A 19,286-nucleotide genomic window follows, 5' to 3' on the forward strand; every position below is an offset into this window, starting at 1 on the left:
ATCGTGTATTTGGGTTTAATTGATTATTCAATCGGTTGAAAGTTTGATTTAATCGCTTTCACGATACCCGACTGTATTTATGCTTTCATACTTTTCGTGTTAAAATTTGGAACAAAAAAGTGAGGGGGAAAAAAAGAAAAAAGCAAAGAAAGAACAAAGCTACGGTAAAGTTCGAGGCACTTCGGATAATACGAAAGTTCGGTTAAACGGGACTCGGATAACCGACACTACACTGTACGTACGGTGTAACCTATCGGTTTAAGGATCAATCAGAATCGATCCGAACCACAGGTAGAATAGGCTCGGTCGGACGCGTAATTAGGAGAATTTTGCCCAGGCTCCGGCCAATGTTCACCGTTTATCAGGCAAATCGGAATTGCTTCGCGTTCGTTGGAATAATATCGAAGGTTAGGTAAGGAGGTACGTCGTCGCCGACCTAATTAACGACGACGTCGGAGGCGCACCGATTCTCTCTCTCTCTCTTTCTGTTTGAAAGTTAAAGTGCTCAGGCGATCCAGGCTCGATAAAAGCGACCCTGCGCGCCCTTATTCATCCCCGTTCCTGGTATACCAATACACGAGCCTGGAGCGACGGCGTGACACGGTGCAGGCGCCGCGACGCGTGCAATGACTGACTCACAGAACAAATCAGACCCCCTGCCGTTCAATATGCATGAGTTATCATTGGTAACGGAACAGGAATGAATCATATTTCGCGACGTTCTCAGCCGGTACTCGTTATTTCACCTCACCCTTCTTCCTCTTCATTTTTTCTTTCTTTTCTTCTTTATCTTCTCTTCTTCTTTTTTTTTTCTTTTTCTTCTAATCGAAACGATCGATCAACCTCGACTCCTAAAGGACTAGGAACCTTTCAGACGAGCGTACGACGATTTGGTTTCGACTTCTTCTTTGCTTTAGTACAGGCAGAGGGACGAGAGCGGCAACAGCGTGTGCCGCGGTGGTGTGAGTCGAAGTGAAACCGGAGAACCCTTCCTCTTGCTTACACGGGAACACTTGGACGCGAGATTGATTCTTCGATAAGGAGTCGACCGAGAAACTGTTGACAAAGGAATTTTTCGGTTAGAAAGTGATGTTTATGCGACACGTAGCACGTAGCCACTGACGGAGTTTAGCGTCGAAATTATTGCACTCGAATAGGCGTTCTCAGCCATTCGCAAAGTAATGACTTTGCCAAAAAACGGGAATTAGCGAAGTTTTGATAATTGTATGCAACGTTGGAAGATGATGGACACGTATCGTATTCTTTATTCGCTTTTGCGTCGAATATTTTTCAAATATAGTTACTTGTTACTGTGTATACCTGATAGAAATTTCCTTTTATTTCCCACGTAGAACACAGGATATTTTTAATCTCGCACAAGTGCAATCTTTTTAACCCTCCGTCGGCAATATAGTTTCTTTTTTTTCATTAACAGGATCAGCATCATGGGTCTTTCAGTCCCTGGCCTGATTTCTTATCGTGTTGGGCTTTGGAAATCTGAAAAAATTCCCAGGTACTTATTGTAGTATTTAATTCACTACTCAAGTGATGCTTTAGCCAAGTATTTAAACAGTAAAAGTAAAAATAAAACTTGGAAAGTTATGAAGAAATGGGAATTTCTTTGGAAATACACGGTTTTGTGTTAAACAAATATTTAAGAAAAAATGGGTTTTACCCGTAAAACTATGATCTTTAAAATTCATATATGTATGGCCTTTAGTTATTTCATCTATTCTCAGAAGCAATTCAGAGTTATAATACGCGACGAGCAAAAGGAGGCAAACGAAGGTTCGAACGAAAGGAAATACAAGAGTGAAATAATGGCGTCGTTGGTGGCACACAGTGACGGGCGTCAAAGAAACGTCTAATGTTTTTACAGTTCCGTATCTTTTCTACTCCCAGTAGCCGACTTTCCTTTTTTTCTCCCCACCCCCTGCCTCTCCCTCCCCCCACCCTTTTCACTCTCCCGCTCGTTATCGAACCTTCTTATCTCTCTTTCATTCTCTCCTCCGTCGTCTTCACACTTATCACGGTTTTCTTCCCTTTTCCCTTTCACTGGCGACGCTACGCCATTTACATCGCCATTCACGTCCACCCTGCCCTTCTTTCTTATCGTCCTCTCCCTTTCTGCCTCCTTTAATAACCACTCGCGTCCGCTATCTTCCTCGGACAACAGCCACGCGTAGCCACTACCGCGTGATTTCTCTTCTTTTTTTCCCCCACTCCCCCTTTTCTTCGACAGTCACACCCTCGTTCAACCCTGGATTCAAACGAAAGGCAACCCTTTGTCAATCGAAAAGAAGCCACTGGACAAGGTAACAAGCGACTTCCAGGCCGATGGGAAAATATTTGCTGTAAGGGGAGCGCCCGCGAGGAACACGTCCCTAGGGATTTTAAATACGGTCCAGACTGAAAGCACCGGACAAACCCCGGGAACTCGGTCATATCCGCGTTTCTAGTCGATCGTTCAAAGTTCGTTGTGTGATGCTTTCTTGGGGCTACCATGGTTGACAGATTCGACTTTTTATTGATAGGTTGGTAAAAGATTTAGGGTGGAGGAATTTTTGTGTCTAGGAGATTGATTGGTTCGTTTGGCACGCGATTTAGCGATTTAGCAGATATAGTGATTTATACTTTAGACAGTTTGTTGTTATCCCTATGAATGCATAAACATCTAGTCGCCTGTTCAGTAGCGCCTAGTTCACAATCATCCTTACATTCTGGGGAATTTCCTGTCAGAATTTCCCTAATTGTTGCTGTAATCGTCTAAGCAATTTGATATCCTAATAAGACCGATGAAAAATAACGAGACATTCGTTGAATTCTTTGGTCATTTATGTGGAGCGTGAAAGAAGAGGAAACGAGGACAACGCACGTTGAGATGGTAAAATCTCCCTTTCGTCTTGTTTCGTATTTTCAGCTATGTCGTATTGAAGTTCTTCTGTTTGATCACAGAAAGAATTGCGTTTGTTACCGAATTTAATCGTTACGTGGCGCTTGGGTCGCTGCATCAACGGGACCGATAAATGCAGCCCGTCCCGGGCATTCGTGGAATAATTGGATCGGTTTTTGCAATTGTGAATCACGGCCCTCGACAATCAGAGGAACAAGACTTTTTCTCTTCCGTCCACGCGACTTTTCCGGACCAGATACCACGGTGTGCTGCCTTATCTTCAGAGAATGCCACTCTTTTCCTTCGCGTAGTCTCGTGTCATCCTTTCTTTGTCCTTTCTTCCCTCGTAACCTTTGTTTAGGCCTTTGAAGACGGAAATAAAGAACCATGAGAAAGACGAAAGGTGTATTCTTTGTCTTGTGGATATCTTAGATATTGAGAATATCGTTGAACGTGTATTAAAAAGCAATTAATGCGATTTGTTTGGACTTTTTAGAAAATTATCGTTTTTTTTTAGTACCAACAATCGGTAAAGTGGCTAACGTAATTAAAGAGTATTCCAATTTAATTTTAACAATTTTTCGATGGTTCTTAGTGCCCTTTGGCATTTTAAGGTTGTTGAATTGTGCTCGCTAATGACGGTATACTATCTTATCGACGGAATCAAAGGAAAGTGTTCGAAATCCATTCCGATGAAATTTTTCTCCGTTACAAAGTAAAAGCAATAATTATACGCTTTGCGAATTGGAGAATCCTCGAGCAGAAATTGTTGAAGAATAACAGTCGTCGAAAGAAAAGAGAGAAAGTTGACGGACTCGGCTTTAGATTAAAGTGTCTTGCATTTACGCAGACGTCGAGATTCCCCCTTTTTCTCTGTTCTGGAACACCTAACAATGATTCTTTCTCTTGCTGCGAGAGGAGATAATTCTCTTTGTTGCAGAGTATGCCCTTAATGTCGGCCGATTTCGCAGTTAATGCCAGTCGCGTTTAAAAGTAATGGGGCTAAAAAAGTCGAGGAAAATGAAATCGAAGCGTGCCACGAGATAAACGACAGGAACGGTTCTTTATTCTTTTATTTCTGTTGTAATTTCTGGAAAACTATCTCTCTCCCCCTCCCCCTCTTCTCTTCCTCTCGCAGAAAGACTGACTAACGACGAGTCCACGAACTATATAAATTGATATCCAAACTGGTTTGTACGTGGATTATCTAATTGTAATAGCTCGTGTCTCGCGAAAATCTACGACCATAAATATTTTCATGGTAAAACAAATTTTCTAAATTAAATCATTTAAAAATTTACTTACAAATTTACTGAATTACACGCTTGAAAAATTTCTTGGAACTTAAATTATTCCCTGCAAAAAGAATGACGACTTAAGACTTATGAAATATTATAGATTTAAGTATTACATGAATAAATAAATGTGACAATGTTAATTTCTTTGTTTCTGACGAGAAGGTTGTTATTTTTAAGGGCATGCTAGGTCTTCGAAAAAAATAACGACCTTTTTAACCTCATGTAACGTTAATGCAAAGATATTGAACGTATATTCAACGAGCATATTGTTTTAGAATATTTTCTATCAACGTTTACAATTAATTTGCAAGATATTTTCTCATTTTCCGAAATTTCCTCTGGGAACAAGCGATTATTCATACGTTGGTAAATTATTAATATACGAAATTGATTCAAAATATCAAAACAGACGGATCGATAATTTATTCCACGTGAATCAAGTAACATAAATTCTAGAAGCTAAGGTATATAATATAATAGTAATTACCATTCGCGTACTTTAATTACCGGTTCAAATAATTACAAATTTATTGTCGAATTTCCTGAGGAAATTATATTCCTCGTAACGTTTCTATTTTTATAGTGCAAGTTCGTCACAGTATTTCTCGAACGTCCTAATTTTTATTGGCGACAAGATATTGACACTTGCGTCGAAAAATCAAGCTTTCTCGTGATATACGACTTTAAGCGCTTCACGCCGTTTTTCATAAACCTGAAAAATTTAGAAAAATTGAGCAATTCGCCTACCATGAAAACGTATACAATTGTACTTATTATATAATAATTATTATACATTTATTATATATTAAATTATAATATATAATTGTACTTAACTTGGTATTTATTTTTGATAATTAATTTCGATAAGCAAGTACGAGTGAAGAAATGATTTTGGGAAGAGGTTCGCGTGTTATGTAACACGGACGATCGCGTGGAGAACGCGAGCGCGGAAAAACGCGACGTTTCATCAGTATCAGTGGAAGGTTAAAAGGCAATTCGATGGAATTGTTCTAGCGTTGCTGGGAACAGTGAGCAAACACGCGTGAGAATGGCTTCACGTTCCCAACGTTGAACGATTCATACGACTATCGCTGTCACGCTGCAGTTTTCCCCTTCCAATCTACGAGAATTTGTTAGGTCTCTTGCCCACTTGCAACTAGTTGCGCAACTTGCCGAGTATCGCCACTGAAGTAAAACAGTATTTGGGCAGTCACAGCCTCGTAGGTGTGTGTGTTTGTAGGTGCAGAAACCATGAAATCTGACACCTTCGCTTCGGAGAGATTATACAATGAAATTTTATCTGGACGTCGAATAGAAATCTATATTCTCACATGTAAATGTGTAGCGGCACTTGACAACAGCTTTGACCGGACGACAACAGCGCAATGATTAGCGTCTTTGGTTACAAACGTTCGGGACTCGGGTTCAAATCCCGGTGCCCGTAGTCCGATTTTTCTTCCGTGACATCTTAATGAGAAGAAAGCAGCAGTACTCCACTAGCGACATCTACAACCAGCATCAGCACTATCACCGACTACTATCGCATCTCAAATGTTTTTTTCTGCAACATTATCAATCACAGTTTAGACAGAAGAATCGACTAATCAAATAATTTGTTCGGTACTGGACGGTAGTTTTAATATTGAGACGCTTCAAACGCGCAATTTCGAACGATGTGAATATATAAAAATAAACTGGTCCTTCCAGTATTATTAACACCCCTAGTTTTACGCTTCACGAATGTCTCTGACAAAAACGCTCTCATAATTCGAGACCGCATGAATATTAGGTACAAATCGAATCTCGTAAGAGGCAGGCAGGAAAAGCAAGGGTGGAGTTTTGGAGGGTCAGCGAATGGCGAACCGCATGTATAAAGAACTTAATGGCTCGGTGAAGAGCTCTCATAGTCCGTTAATAAGATCAAGGGAGAACTGTATTACGTGTGAAATTAGCATCGCGACATTCATACGATGTTGCTCATTCCCAAAAGTCGAAATCTGTCTCGTTACTTTTTAAAAATTAATAATAATTTGCATAAACATTCACAGTCTGCTAACTAGCATCAATTTGTGTTGCCAGGCACGGTAGCGTTGAGGATGCTGGAGCTGGTGGTCCCCCAGCATGTGGTCCGTGGTCAGAACATCAAGTTGGAGTGCAACTTTAACCTGGACGGTGAGACGTTATACTCGGTAAAATGGTACAAAGACGGGAACGAGTTCTACCGATACGTGCCGCAGAACATGCCGCCTGTGCTCGTCTTTCAGCTGCCAGGTGTCACGGCGAACGTAAGAATCACGTTGTATTGATTTTTACCGCGTCTCGTGCCAATGCACCCCTCGCCTAGCTTATTCTATTTAAAGCGCATCGCTTCTCATTTTTATCGCGTTCTGTCGCCTGCGTTTCTATTCAATCTCGCTCATTTCCGGCCTACGAATTTCTCTTCGGGCCTGCACCATGTACGGCCAACGAAATTCGGTCGGGAACAGTGTCCAGCTGTTTCACGAGACTGCACCTGTTCCCTTGGGCTACGTATCTTTCTCTTACAAGAGAAATTAGGGTCTGCGAATTTTTTATCAGCTAGCAGCTTGCTTTTAGCCTTTGGTGTTTAGTAATATGCCATCGTCGATATTGTTCACCTTTTTTATTTTGGGTATCCTAGGGATTTCAAGAATTTCTTTTTAGAGATCCTTAACATTTTGTAGGGTTGAATAGTTGTTAGGTCGTAGAAAATCTGCTCTTTTTTGCATGATTGATAAATAGATATTTATGCAATTGTTTCTACGAATAATTAAAATAGCAAGGCCTAGATAGAAGAGACCTGTTTCGCTTATAAACATTTTGCACTCGGATGTTCCCTCTGAGGGAACTCGAACAGAAACTCGGTGATTATATAGCACGAAATTACTAAAGCTTCAAGCTCTTTTTAAAATATATGTTTCCTCGAAGTTTCATCTTCACGTTGTACCAAAGAACAAATAAAGGAACGAAAATTATGGCCAGAGTGCAAAGGATTAAATATTGTAATCGGTAAACTCCGGATATCTCAATCACAAAAAATGTTATTTCAATACATGTTGAGCATTTGCTTCTGGTAGCCTCATAAACTCTCACAGAAGAATGTTGATGGCAAGAATTCGCTATGAAAACCGCTGGAATCATGATAGTTAATTCGAGGAATAGTACAGGGGTCAATTGCATTGGGTTAATTGGCCCATAGCGCTACAGGGAGAATCATTGTCGTTTTTCAGATTCACAATTCGACCGAGAGATCGGTCGTTCTCTATTCCGTGAACCTAATGAGCACCGGAAGATACAGATGCGAGGTGTCAGCCGAGGCGCCATCCTTCCAAACGGTCTCCGATCACTCGGACATGCTGGTAGTGGGTAAGAAACGTTTACAGATCGTTGCATCAGTTGATCTTCCCCATCGCCACCACACGGCAAACGTTTTTTACGTCCTAACAAAAATACCAAACGTCCTTTCTGCTTCCCTCTAGCATGACAGGTCCACGTAGATTCACTATTAGTTCCATCCCATTTACTATAAAAAAAAAATAAGTTAATTTTAACCTGCGTAGCTTCTTCCTCTTCTTTGTTTTTGCAGGATTTATATATAAACATAATATTTGTTAACTATTTTTCTATAATTTTCATCTTGATTTTATACTTACCATCGTGAAAAACGAAACGTTAGATACAAAATTTGTTGACTTTTATTTTTTGCAATAAAGAATGAGGTAAATAACTTTATAGTAAAATAGCATACCCTGTGTAAGGCTATTTTTCCTCCTTATCATCTCATCGCCTGAAACTATTTTTAATTTTCTTTTAATTTTCTGATAATTTTTTAATATTATACGAATATCTCATTCTTGCAAACATTTTGAGATTTGATATTAATTCTATTTACTTACTTGGCTTGTAATTTCGTAAAATTACATAAACACGTACCTTTACATAACCTTACTTTTCTAAGAATTTAAGTATCTCCGAGAGAAAAAAGAAAATGGTAAAAAACTTGCAGCCCTACCGGAAGACGGGCCCATTATCACCGGAAGGCCAGGAAGGCATCGTTATCAAGTCGGTGACGTGGTGCGGTTCAATTGCACTTCGGCGAAGTCTAAACCAGCTGCCATGCTCAGCTGGTTCATCAACGGGGACCCTGTAAGTAACTTATACTTATAACTGTTCCTAGTACTTGTCAGAAGCCATGAAATTCCGTGGGAAAAGTCCTGTGCGACATTTTTCTTATCGCTGCTTATCCGCTGTAATTACTCGCTTGCCATCAATTTCAACTTCTTTCAACACTGTCCACTGGGTGCCCACCGCAAGTATATTGATTTTCAGAATATAGCGTGATGTTGGATCAAGGAACGGTATTCCGTTAATTGGACAACCGAGACGGATCGTTTAAAGCAGCTAATTGAAGTGTTATAAATGATACCGGCCGTGTTGCACATTCGTTTTATTAGAACACCGCCATCTATGAGGATCTTTAATGACTACGTAACTCAAATATCCCTTGTTCGTTAGTTTCCAATACATGGTAAACATTGATTCAGGAATTTCCTGCATCTAACACAATTTTAATGCAAGAATTTGAGATAGCGAATGATATTTTAGAAGTCAAAAGTATAACGATATGCTCCGAACACAAATTTTGGACATTTGATTGCTTAGAATCTAGAAGATTGCAATTCGATTTCTTCTAGTTGGAAACCAGGAAATTCTTTAAGGATACACTAAACTATGTATAAAAAGTCGGTAAATACATAATTGAGAAAAGGACCTAATAGGTTTCGTAATCAGATAGTTGAATTATTATGAAATTTTTCTATAAAAACTTTATAAAAAAATACAAAGATCGGTAGGAATCTTTACTATTATTAATTCAATAAACCTAGAACCAAAGCAGGTACGCCCAATTTCCAATTTTGTCATGTGAATTCTTTTTCCAGAGAACTGCTCAATTATTTATCCCTTCATCCAATTCGTCATTCTCTTTGTGCTCAGCCCGGTCTTTCTCCTAAAAGAACAATTGAACGAATCTTCCAGTCGACGTCCATTATCTGTTCTATAAATAATTACCTAGTCCAGGTACTGGTCAAACACCTGTTAATAAATCATCCGTGCGTTTTTACGTGCCTGCCATCTTTCGAAACGTTGCAGTCCCTCGAGTGCAGTCCAACTCGATCACAGGGTTAACGTAGCCGTAACTTATCCTGGTCAGGCTCGCTCGTCCAAAGTAGAATTGCAAATTTGACTTACTTCCCCTAAACACGCAGACACCTGCAAGTGAAGAAGCAGACTTTTATATCTTTTTCTTTCTTTCTTTCTTGTTATTTTTGGTGGGATTCAGGTCGACACGCAATACTTGAGAGGGCCCCACATCACTGAGGTGGATCGCGAGGGTCTGGAAACCGCCGTGCTAGGTCTGGAGTTCCGTCTGCGTACGAAGCACTTCAAGAGGGGGGACCTGAAGATCAAATGCCTGGCAACGATAGCGACCGTATATTGGAAATCGAACGAGCTCAGCATAGAGGGTGAAAGGCCCCTCAAGATGCCGGTCATGGAGAGCAGGGAGACAAGGGCGCAAGGCCATACGCACGCGGAACATATCTTAGGAGGTAAGCAATGGAACACGAGCTGCTCGGTCGGTATACAGTTGTTGTCGAAATTATTCGATCACTTGTCAAACCTTTCATGAGTATACAGTGGCTACAAAAAGAATTGACACATGCCCTTATCTTCTAATGAAGCGCTTCTCTGTTAGAATCTACATTTCATTTCCATAATATCAAATTACTAAATGATGAGAAATTTAACATACTTTAATTTAATTAATTAGTACGTACATGCTATGGTTTGCCAGTAGTTTTTGTAGCCATTATATTATGCGTTATAGATAAAACATTTCCAAATTGGAATGGCAGTATAGTGACCAGTACAGGCTTGAAACAAATTCGAGAACAATTGAGATACATAGAAAGTATAAGATATTTAGTATAAAGATATACATATCCAGCTAACATTTTTTCATATATCGCTTTTCGAATATCTTGCTCGGTTAGGAGCTTTTGCACTCCACTGTATACCACGTTGTAACGCGAAGTAGAATCATAAAAAAAGTTATTATTTGGAACGGAAGGCATCGAAAATATAGAACGGCGGTTTTTCGTGGAAGCTTTCATTCTAAAGGAAAAGCATTCCGAAGAGATCGCTTAAGGACGCGTGCACTTGACGGAAAAGCCTCAGTGGTTCCCATTTCTTCTCGTTTATACAGTCCCGTTGAAAATGCATTTAAAAATTGTTTCGATAGAAAATTATTTGAAATTTGTGAAATATTAGTTCGTTTTTCATTATAACTTAATTATTTATTGTGTCGTGTAATAAATTGTATCATATATACATTAAATTTATTGAAAATTTAGATTATTCAACGATTTCCGTGCTTTGCTTTGAAGCCTCTATTTTCCATATATCGATAAAAAATTCTGTCGGTAAAGAAAACAGTGATTCGATAATTTATCGATTAATGAGTAACCTTTTCGATTGAAGTGAATGGAACAATTAGTTTAGATATGTCAAATTCTTTTGCAGAAACATGAGAACCGCTGTTATACTTCAGTTAACTCTTGGACAGCGAATTTGTGGATGGCGATGGCTAGGTCAACTTTGATACGGACATTTCACGTTTATACTCTCTAATGATATACTTGCGTGTTATCGTTTTATCAGATTATATATAAACAGTTTTATTTCTGGGATAAATATTATTATTACGTTGGGGTAAATATCGGAGAATTATATTTGAAAGTGTTATTAAAAAATTTATTATCGTTTCCCACACTTTATTTTTATTTTCATTTTTATTTTTATTTACTTCCTCGTATATTGTTCAATATATTATACTAAAAATTCCACAAAAATTATGGCTATAATAACTATAATCCAGGTGAAAGTTAAACGCGCACGTAGCACATTTTCAAACCACTTTACTTCTAAGCCAAGTAAGGAAAAAAAGAAATTTTGTTGCTTTTAAAGAAAAAATAATTTTCCAGAAATATTCATAACTTTTCAAATTAAATACAACTATCTTAAGTCCATCATGACATCTACTAATTCTTTTCCATTTCCAAACAGATTTTCACCCCCTAGGAGAGGATCCCTAACCTACAAACGATCCTTTACCACCAAGACATCAATCGTTAAGATCGATGCCAAGGAAAAAGGACCGTCTGTCCACGAGGAAATATCGAGACGAAATATCGTTAGGAAAAACTGTGACAACGAATCAGAGACACGTTCGTTTGCCGACAATTTGCTGACTTATGGTCACATGCCTGGCGAACGTCAGTAAACGTTTGTGTCAGTAGCCTGTGGATGCAATTCCCTCGCCAATATCGATCGAATTAAACCGACGATACGTTCCGATTTTTCACTCGATTTCCATCGTCCATTTTACTCTTTTCTCTCTCTCTCTCTCTCTCTCTGTCTCTATTTTATTTTATTTTTTCCTTGTCCCTGGTTCGTCGACAAAAATTGCTCGTTGAGATTCATCGTGGTTCAATGCTTTTTCATTTCTGTTTCAGGAAGCGGAAGCAGCATGTTAGCGCCGTGTATCTTCCTGCTGATGACGAGTATATTGATTCTACGATAAGAAGGACACACACAACATGGTGCCGCGTCCTTTTTTGTGCTCATCCTTTTCAGGCCTCCAAAAACAAGTGTTATGGAGACCACTGGTGTACTAAATTATCCGTGTTGTTTCTATTTTTTATAATCGCAGTTAGTGGAGTTAGCGACGATATAGGCGAGAGAATATACTTAACAGAGATATACGTCAGTATGTTAGAGATTAGAAAATGGGTGGACGCATAAATTCGTACTTACTGAATCGGGTGTGTAAATCTCCCTGCATCTTGCACGGATTTTTTATACTTTCCATGTTTCGTTATCTTATAGCTTATAGTCGTTTTTAACACTATAACGAAAGGCTAATTTCGAAATTGACGAACAATGGTTTTTTTGTACTTGTAGAAAAATTTAGTAACTTTAAATATATGAAAAACAAAAAGATTAAAGTAATAAATAGATTTAGTTATCTAACCCAAAATGCAAGATGACCACTACAAATGCACAAAAATTCTTGTCCGATTGCATTTTTAATTTCGACAATAATATAAAATTGATTGTCAATATAAAAGTAATGAAACGTAATAAAAGTAATTAAATCTTGTATGATGTTAATAGAATTTAAAAAGTAACACAAAGTTAACGCTCATATGGCGGAGGTAATGTCGTGTCTGCGGCGTCATAGTGTTAAATCCCAGATTCTCAAGCAAGATGCAAAGAGATGTATAGTCTCGTTAAAGAAAACATGATCATGGTTACTTAAAGAAGCTATTCAATCGTTGATACAACACAGAGAGCAGAATTTACAAATCTACGTTCATCTCAGCATCTTCAAACTCTCGAGAGTGCGAAATTGCAGCCCTTACGTACTTCTTTTCCTCTCCTTCGTCTCTTACTATTAAAAAGAATCGCAAGCGTAAACGAACGATTAATAATCAACCGGAATGAATGAATGAATGAACGAACGAGCGAACGAACGCCGAGTATATTTATATTCTAATTGTACACGAGTGTTTCTATCGTCCAGTCACGCGAGAGAACAAGCAAAGATTTTAGCCCCGGTGAGAGTGTTCTCTTTCGTCGTAGCTTTTATCAATCTAGTCGCTATTAATCAACAGAGATATGTTACCCTAGAAGTTATTGTGAGCCGTGTGTATGCGCGTGAATGTAGCGTGTGTTTTACCAAAGAACATTTTGCGCTAAATAACATTCCTAATTGTTAATTACAAGTGAAATACACGGGGTGGTATAAAAAGAAACCACTACCTGCATATCGTATTTTACTGTAAGAGCACTTTGTACATATGTACATAAATTGAACCGACTTTTATCTCTAACTTAACGTTCTGATAAATAAAGCGGCGTTTACTTCAATGGATCAGACATAAGTCTTAGTTTTATCCAAGAATAACTTTTTAATTATAAGATACTATGTTTGCGTGTCTATGTACTATTCGTATTGTAAACAAAGAAGATCATAATTTGGAAGTACTGGAAAGGCATCTTTCAGTGAAAAACTGATGTCGCTTGCTCTGTGGCTTGCAAGACTTAACCGGCGATTTGGCGAAGAATTTGGAAATCTTTTGTTCCCCAGGATTCCCTGTGTCTTCCACTTCTTCCCATTCAACGGGCAGGGCCTTTGACTCCAGAATCTTTTCAGCAGTAGACCAGCTGAACCTGACAATATGCGGAAAGCCAAATACTGGATCTACATTCTCGGACAACCACTTTTTAGTATCCGGATCATTAGGATATCCGCTTCCGTATTGGGTTGTTATCAACTCTTCGCGAAATTGCCAAGCTTTCAAAGCATGATCGCGCAAAACTTTAGCGCAAATACTGGCAGCACTGACGATAGGATACGTTGAGTCAGCCTTCTTTGCCACAGTTATCTTTATATCCGGGAAAATCTGTTCCAACCTGGCCTGGTACTTCTGCGGTACGCCTACGGTGTCTACATAGATTTCTGTGATGTTTGCACCAGCTTCAATCACCAGTTTGGCTAGTTCAATCGCAGAATTCATAGAAACTTCATTCAGGGAGGTCTTAACACGACGGTACATGTTATTCGCGATAATGTTAGGGGATATGACATCTACAGCCCAACCTATTATCTTGTGCTGCTTACAAATATTGTCGAAAATTGCGTCCCTCTGTTCTTCCGTCAAACTCTTGGAGTCTGCGCAACCTAGATCCACAAGAAGTTGCTTTTCTGATAAAGGTGCATAGGCAATCCCATAAACCATGGGTCCCAAGACTGGCCCACGCCCAGCCTCATCGATACCAAGTTGACATGGTTCATCCCGACACATTTGCGGTACCTAGAAGAAATTACAAATGAGGACTCAAGTTAGAAACTTGATTTGTTTGAGAAATGAATTATCTATGAAGGAATGTTTATCAGAGTGTACTATTAAAATCATCAATAGTTTAACAATTAAACGATGTTTATTTGTAAGAAATTTATTCTATATTCTTATATTGTAGGATACATATATATATATATACTGAATTGCTCCTTTCCAATCATACTTTTTATGGGATTTTGTATAATTTTACTGCTTTTACAAGTGTTTTTAAAATACATGATATGTTTCAGGCTCCACTAATAATGATTCTATAATTTTATTAGGTTATGTTTTCATAAGAGCAACTACACGTTACATAATTCCAAAACAGTTGCAAGCTGTTTTAAATACAGTCTATTATGCTATTCTTCTGTTAGTTATTAACAGAAGGTCAAATTGATGATATGTTAATAGTTAATAGTTAACATTCAATAACCTATACGTCACTATGATCTCAAGAAAATAATAATTGAAGTAAATGATAAGAAAACAGAAGCTCTTAGAGTAAATAAAACATATCGTTCTTTTTTATATATACATACATCTGACAAATAAACTCTATTGACACTATGATCCCAAGCTTTGAAGTACGGGGTTAGGTTTTCTTTGCAGGTAATCTTACTATCTTTCTCAGAATTAACACAATTTTCTTCTAATTTCGTTTCTTCAACTTCATCTATCATTTCCTTTTCGTTCTCCATAACGTTCACGCGTTTTTCCTCCAATATAACCTCAAAACCGAATGCCAGTATTTAGATTAACCGCCAAAATCGCAAACGTGGATATCGATAGGTCGTATTGAAGTATGATAAACAATTCTCTAATCCAAATGAGCATCACATTTTTAAATTGCTAGAGAATAATCTAGTCAAACTTAAGAAATTTACAATAATTAAAAATATTTTACAAATATTTGATTAGTTATTTCAATGATATTTTGAAGAAAAGAAACAAATAGAATTATTTCGATAAAACTCATGTATCGATAAAAATTCGCCCAGTATCGACCTCGCACCAAGGGTTTTTGACTACCTGTGTGCATGTGTACGCGTGTCCTCGGTAGAAATAGTTGATGACGCCGTGTGTTAGTAATATCGTGTGTCGCAAAATATAACCTCACAATAAAATGCTCCAATCCTTATCGGTATCATTAAAGGTCTCGTTCTTGAGAAGAATTTGATTTTACACAGTCGTGTTGGTCTGAGGACGCTTCGGCGTGCACATTACACCATGAAAGTTATCGTGAAGAAGCTTCAAGGGAAAGAATGCGTTGTTGACGTGAGTAGACAACAGCTTGATTTCCATTTTTCCCATTTTTCATTTTTCTATTTACAACGGGAAACGTCGCGCGATATATCCATTCAATTGATGAGCCGTCGACGATGTTTCTAGAAATTTTTTTAACCTACACATAGAATATTTTGCACATCTTAGGAAATTAACTTTTTGAATTTTTTTTATTTAGAGTAGTCTTAATAGGGTTACATTAGTATCACCAACTGTTTTCGTTAATCAGGATTCCGTGACTGACAATAATAATCATTGGCATACATATTTTCTGAGTGGTATACACACTAATGATGGGTTGAAAGTCATAGTGGTGTAAGTCAAGATTTTGAGAATTTGCACATATTGCATATACTTCAGCTTTTAAAAATATTGCCTTCTTAGCTTTGTAATTAACTAAGTTACAACTTTAATCTCTGTCACAATATATTTTTATGACTTGAAGAAATGTACTCAATCTTTTATAATAAACACAGAACACTATTTTATGAAAGCTAACAGTGGATTGATTTATGCTACTATAACTCTCAGGTGTCTAAATTTGCATATTGATCATAGCTATTGTCAGTTATTGCTTTTGTCAGTCCTGTGTCATTGATTTTACTGTAATCTATTTTGTCATTGATTAAACAGGTTTCATGTTATTCTAAATAATTGTTAATTAATTCTTTGTTTTTTAATAGATTACACCTTCAGATACAGTTCTTCAGTTAAAACATAAAGTCAGTGACCTCTTGGGAATAGATGTTCCCCACCAGAGACTGTTGCTTACGGGCAAGACATTAGCTGGTAGTATTTGAACTATAAACAAAACATTTGAATTTTATGTTTGCAGTCTAAGACAATGGCGTAAAAATATTTCAGATGAAAATCCATTGAGTTTCTATCCAGGAATTAAGGATGGGAGCAAGTTAAATCTTTTGGTTATTAAAAAGGCAGAAGAAGGGTCTAGTGAGGGAAGAGCTTCACACAGCAAATCTGGCATATATCTCTTACGAGATGAAGTTTCTAGAGTTCTGAGGCATTATTATACAGAGTCAGAAACTGAGTCGATAACCAATGAGTTGATAAAAGACCTAAAGAATAAAGTGAATAACCTTAGTTACGATGATCTAGAACGATTAGCGACTGCACTTCTCCAGGACCAAGAGAATATAGCCTAAGAATAAAATTTCAGTTCTTCAACTTCTCTTGCTTATTATTTGATTATTGTAATACACTTTTATTTAATTAGAAAAAAACGTTGCCTCATATATCCTGATAACCAGTAGTATATTTTAAATAATCGTAAATAATAAGACGTGTAAAGAGCAACATATAGATGTATTAAAAGGTCGATTTTATTAAATTTATTAAAACGTACATAAAGTATACTAATAGTAACTGCACTTTAATAAAAAAAAATAGACGGGAGTTCTCAAGGATCGGCCAAGTCCAATTGGCGAAAGTATCGCGCAACTAGGCATATAAATAAATTCAGTGCCCCTATTTCATGTACTTCCAGTCTCTTCTAAAAAAATAAATAGAAAAAAGGGAAGAAGCAGATAAAGTTAAGATCAATAAGGAGAGGGCCTCAACTTTGTGTGTCTGATTTTAATGAAATTTTAGGGCCTGTAATAAATTCCTTTTTCTATGTTCATTGAAAACATTAAATACAAAAATAATAAATTCAACAAAGAGTGAAAATGTTGAAAACAGATGTTCATGTTAGTTTTTATGCAATGTATTAAATATAAATTATTCACTTTATGGTAAGTACCATCCTAAAATTTTTATAATAATATTAATAATTAATTTAGAAGTATGTATTTAAAATATGCAGACTCAGAATTTTCATTTAAATCGACACTGGAGTTGGGGTCCTCTCCTTATTATAAGATATGTTAACTACAAAACAATTAGTAAGCGATTTATATGTTTTCTTTTAATACAAATGATAATTGTATCCTTCTTTTTAGACTACTTCTTTAACTCACTCCCTGATTTATGTCAATGGCAAATTTAATATACGCAATAAAACTGATTTGTTAAAAAATAAAGGATGGTGTTATTTGTAATCCATTATTACCGATTTTGCACGCATGACAGAACAGGTTCTGGCCAAAGAACGCAAACAAGAACATGTTCCTGGAGTTAGTGGCATTTCTAGAACAACTAGTAATGCATATATCCATTGACCCAATTTGTACTCAATCTTTTTTAATGTTTCCATGTGCTCAACTAAATATTCTAATATTTGTTCTACCATTGGTTGGTTTAAAGAAAAAATAACATCCAATGTTGGAGGAACTCGTATATTTTCTTCATCATTACCTGAACAGAATTTGATCCAACCTTCCTCATCATCGATACTTGGCTGTAAGATTAAAATGTTAACATTAATATTAAAACATGCAACTAGTAGAAAAGTACTTTAATATATACCATATCGATCTTTGGAGGTTTCCATTTACGTTTCAATGTCTGAATTTCATCTTTCAATTGACTTATGTATAGTCTGATATTAGAAAAGTCTGACACTTGACATAACTGCCAATCAAGCGTAGGGCCCAGCCATGGCGGTGCCTCCATGCAGCCTGATAACTTATAAGGTTGTGTTTACATGATTATTATACATTATCTGAATTCTGGCTAGTGTACAATTCATACTTCTTTTACAGATGATATTAAAACATCCATTTGCAAACTTACAGGTTCAACATCAATTGTAGGTTTTTTAAAATGTTTTCTATCAATATCAGCTACTACAATATCAGCACATTTCTGTGTTTCTATCCTGTAATAACATTATATAAAATTCTTTATTCTCGATTACTAATTATTAAAAATATTTTTTTATGATTATTTTCTGGAAATTTACTTACATTACTCTTTTTATATATTCTTCTCCGGAAGTTGGAGGCAAGGACAAATTAATATCCTCGTCAATTTCTCCAACATCGAAAGCAAGTTGTCTTAAATAATCTGTCATTTTGTTTATTGTTTAACAGATAGGTACTTCCAATTTTCATTCGATAAGATTAATTTTATTCGTGGACAGCATTTGTGTTAGTATATTTATAGGTTATATTGTTTCTTTCAGATTAGGTTATGGTCACCCTTTAATATAAATACCAAGGATCATGACAGTTGCAACTAAAATTTAAAAAGTTGCAATATAGGAAATGTAAAAAAGTTATGCATTTTTGTATTTCAAAGTGACAATAAACGCTTTGTTAAAACAGTCATTTTATTTAATACAGAAGGAATACTAAGAAATGGAACTTTTTATTTTTAACATTAGACTTTTAGCTTGATACATTGGGTTTTTTCGATTTTTAATTGCTTATAATTTTTTTATTTTTTATAATTTTTGAAAAGAAAGTATGAATAATCCAATTTTTGCTTCCTGCATTCATTTACATAATTAATGAAAAATATGCAACTGAATTCATGATCCTCAATTTCTTCGAATATATGTATATTTTATCCAAATCGATTGAATCATTAAAAAGAAATATATTGTTTAAATTGTCTAACACATTACGAGTATTGTATGTATGTTGTATTGTTGTTTGGGTAACATACGTCTTTTATCATACAAGATATATATGCCCGTCTCAGTTCAAGCCAGGTCGGTAGGTACAAGTATACCCACAGATATGGGTACGTCTGAGTAGGTCCATAATCGAGTCATTTGTGTAATCATAGTCATGCTTGTGATTCACAGTGTGTAAGGGATAAGGAGACGTCTTTTGGAAGTTGTATACATTGTATCTTTACATAAAATTGTATATTTGTAAGAAGCGCTTAGAGCCGAAGCACTAACGAAAAAGTCTCGCATGC

The 19,286-nt window shown here is 36.8% G+C and overlaps 4 protein-coding genes and 2 long non-coding RNA genes across 14 annotated transcripts in view; 2 read left to right on the plus strand and 4 right to left on the minus strand.

Annotated features, from left to right (window-relative positions):
- Positions 1–13,204, plus strand: part of LOC117161157 (uncharacterized) — a 125,858-nt gene extending 112,654 nt beyond the window's left edge. For 3 of the 4 annotated variants that reach the window (XM_076625492.1, XM_033342469.2, XM_033342468.2), the window contains 5 exons: positions 6,271–6,476; positions 7,440–7,575; positions 8,216–8,355; positions 9,551–9,818; positions 11,784–13,204. In XM_076625492.1, the coding sequence (XP_076481607.1) occupies positions 6,271–6,476; positions 7,440–7,575; positions 8,216–8,355; positions 9,551–9,818; positions 11,784–11,851 (818 nt within the window). In that variant the 3' untranslated portion in view covers positions 11,852–13,204. Of the gene's footprint in view, positions 1–6,270; positions 6,477–7,439; positions 7,576–8,215; positions 8,356–9,550; positions 9,819–10,791; positions 10,981–11,783 lie in introns of all 4 variants that reach the window. The other variant, XR_004464959.2, reaches the window with a different exon arrangement.
- On the minus strand, positions 2,341–5,650 carry LOC143303754 (uncharacterized). The gene is made up of 3 exons (XR_013060370.1): positions 4,679–5,650; positions 4,199–4,249; positions 2,341–3,256 (listed from the first exon to the last, which is right to left on the minus strand). It is a non-coding gene; the product is annotated as an uncharacterized LOC143303754 (long non-coding RNA).
- Positions 7,249–8,310, minus strand: LOC117161176 (uncharacterized). 2 transcript variants are annotated; one of them, XR_004464971.2, is made up of 3 exons: positions 8,222–8,310; positions 7,863–8,002; positions 7,249–7,732 (listed from the first exon to the last, which is right to left on the minus strand). It is a non-coding gene; the product is annotated as an uncharacterized LOC117161176 (long non-coding RNA). The 2 variants fall into 2 exon arrangements; XR_013060369.1 differs by lacking the exon at positions 8,222–8,310 and adding an exon at positions 8,143–8,221.
- A 17-nt stretch (positions 13,205–13,221) lies between the features above and the next one.
- LOC117161153 (ribonuclease H2 subunit A) lies at positions 13,222–15,344 on the minus strand. Of its 4 annotated transcripts, XM_033342460.2 has the most exons (3): positions 15,207–15,344; positions 14,717–14,905; positions 13,222–14,147 (listed from the first exon to the last, which is right to left on the minus strand). In XM_033342460.2, exons 2-3 carry the CDS (start codon positions 14,873–14,875, stop codon positions 13,302–13,304), a joined length of 1,005 nt encoding a protein of 334 aa, XP_033198351.1. In that variant the 5' UTR covers positions 14,876–14,905; positions 15,207–15,344; the 3' UTR covers positions 13,222–13,301. The 4 variants fall into 4 exon arrangements, with proteins under 4 accessions (XP_033198351.1, XP_076481606.1, XP_076481605.1 ...); XM_076625491.1 differs by lacking the exon at positions 14,717–14,905 and having other exon boundaries at positions 15,207–15,283; XM_076625490.1 differs by lacking the exons at positions 14,717–14,905; positions 15,207–15,344 and adding an exon at positions 14,335–14,617.
- LOC117161165 (ubiquitin-like protein 4A) lies at positions 15,317–17,500 on the plus strand. Its single transcript, XM_033342482.2, has 3 exons — positions 15,317–15,452; positions 16,145–16,250; positions 16,326–17,500. The coding sequence occupies exons 1-3, from the start codon at positions 15,405–15,407 to the stop codon at positions 16,622–16,624; spliced, it is 453 nt and encodes a 150-aa protein (XP_033198373.1). The 5' UTR covers positions 15,317–15,404; the 3' UTR covers positions 16,625–17,500.
- Positions 16,780–19,185, minus strand: Gem2 (Gemin 2). Of its 2 annotated transcripts, none has more exons than XM_033342471.2 (6): positions 19,029–19,185; positions 18,326–18,560; positions 18,153–18,237; positions 17,886–18,044; positions 17,530–17,817; positions 16,780–16,971 (listed from the first exon to the last, which is right to left on the minus strand). In XM_033342471.2, exons 2-6 carry the CDS (start codon positions 18,430–18,432, stop codon positions 16,879–16,881), a joined length of 732 nt encoding a protein of 243 aa, XP_033198362.1. In that variant the 5' UTR covers positions 18,433–18,560; positions 19,029–19,185; the 3' UTR covers positions 16,780–16,878. The 2 variants fall into 2 exon arrangements, with proteins under 2 accessions (XP_033198362.1, XP_076481608.1); XM_076625493.1 differs by having other exon boundaries at positions 18,326–18,596.
- Between the last annotated feature and the right edge of the window lie 101 nt (positions 19,186–19,286).

This window comes from Bombus vancouverensis, chromosome 16 (genome assembly GCF_051014615.1).
Source record: "Bombus vancouverensis nearcticus chromosome 16, iyBomVanc1_principal, whole genome shotgun sequence".
NCBI lineage: Eukaryota > Metazoa > Arthropoda > Insecta > Hymenoptera > Apidae > Bombus > Bombus vancouverensis.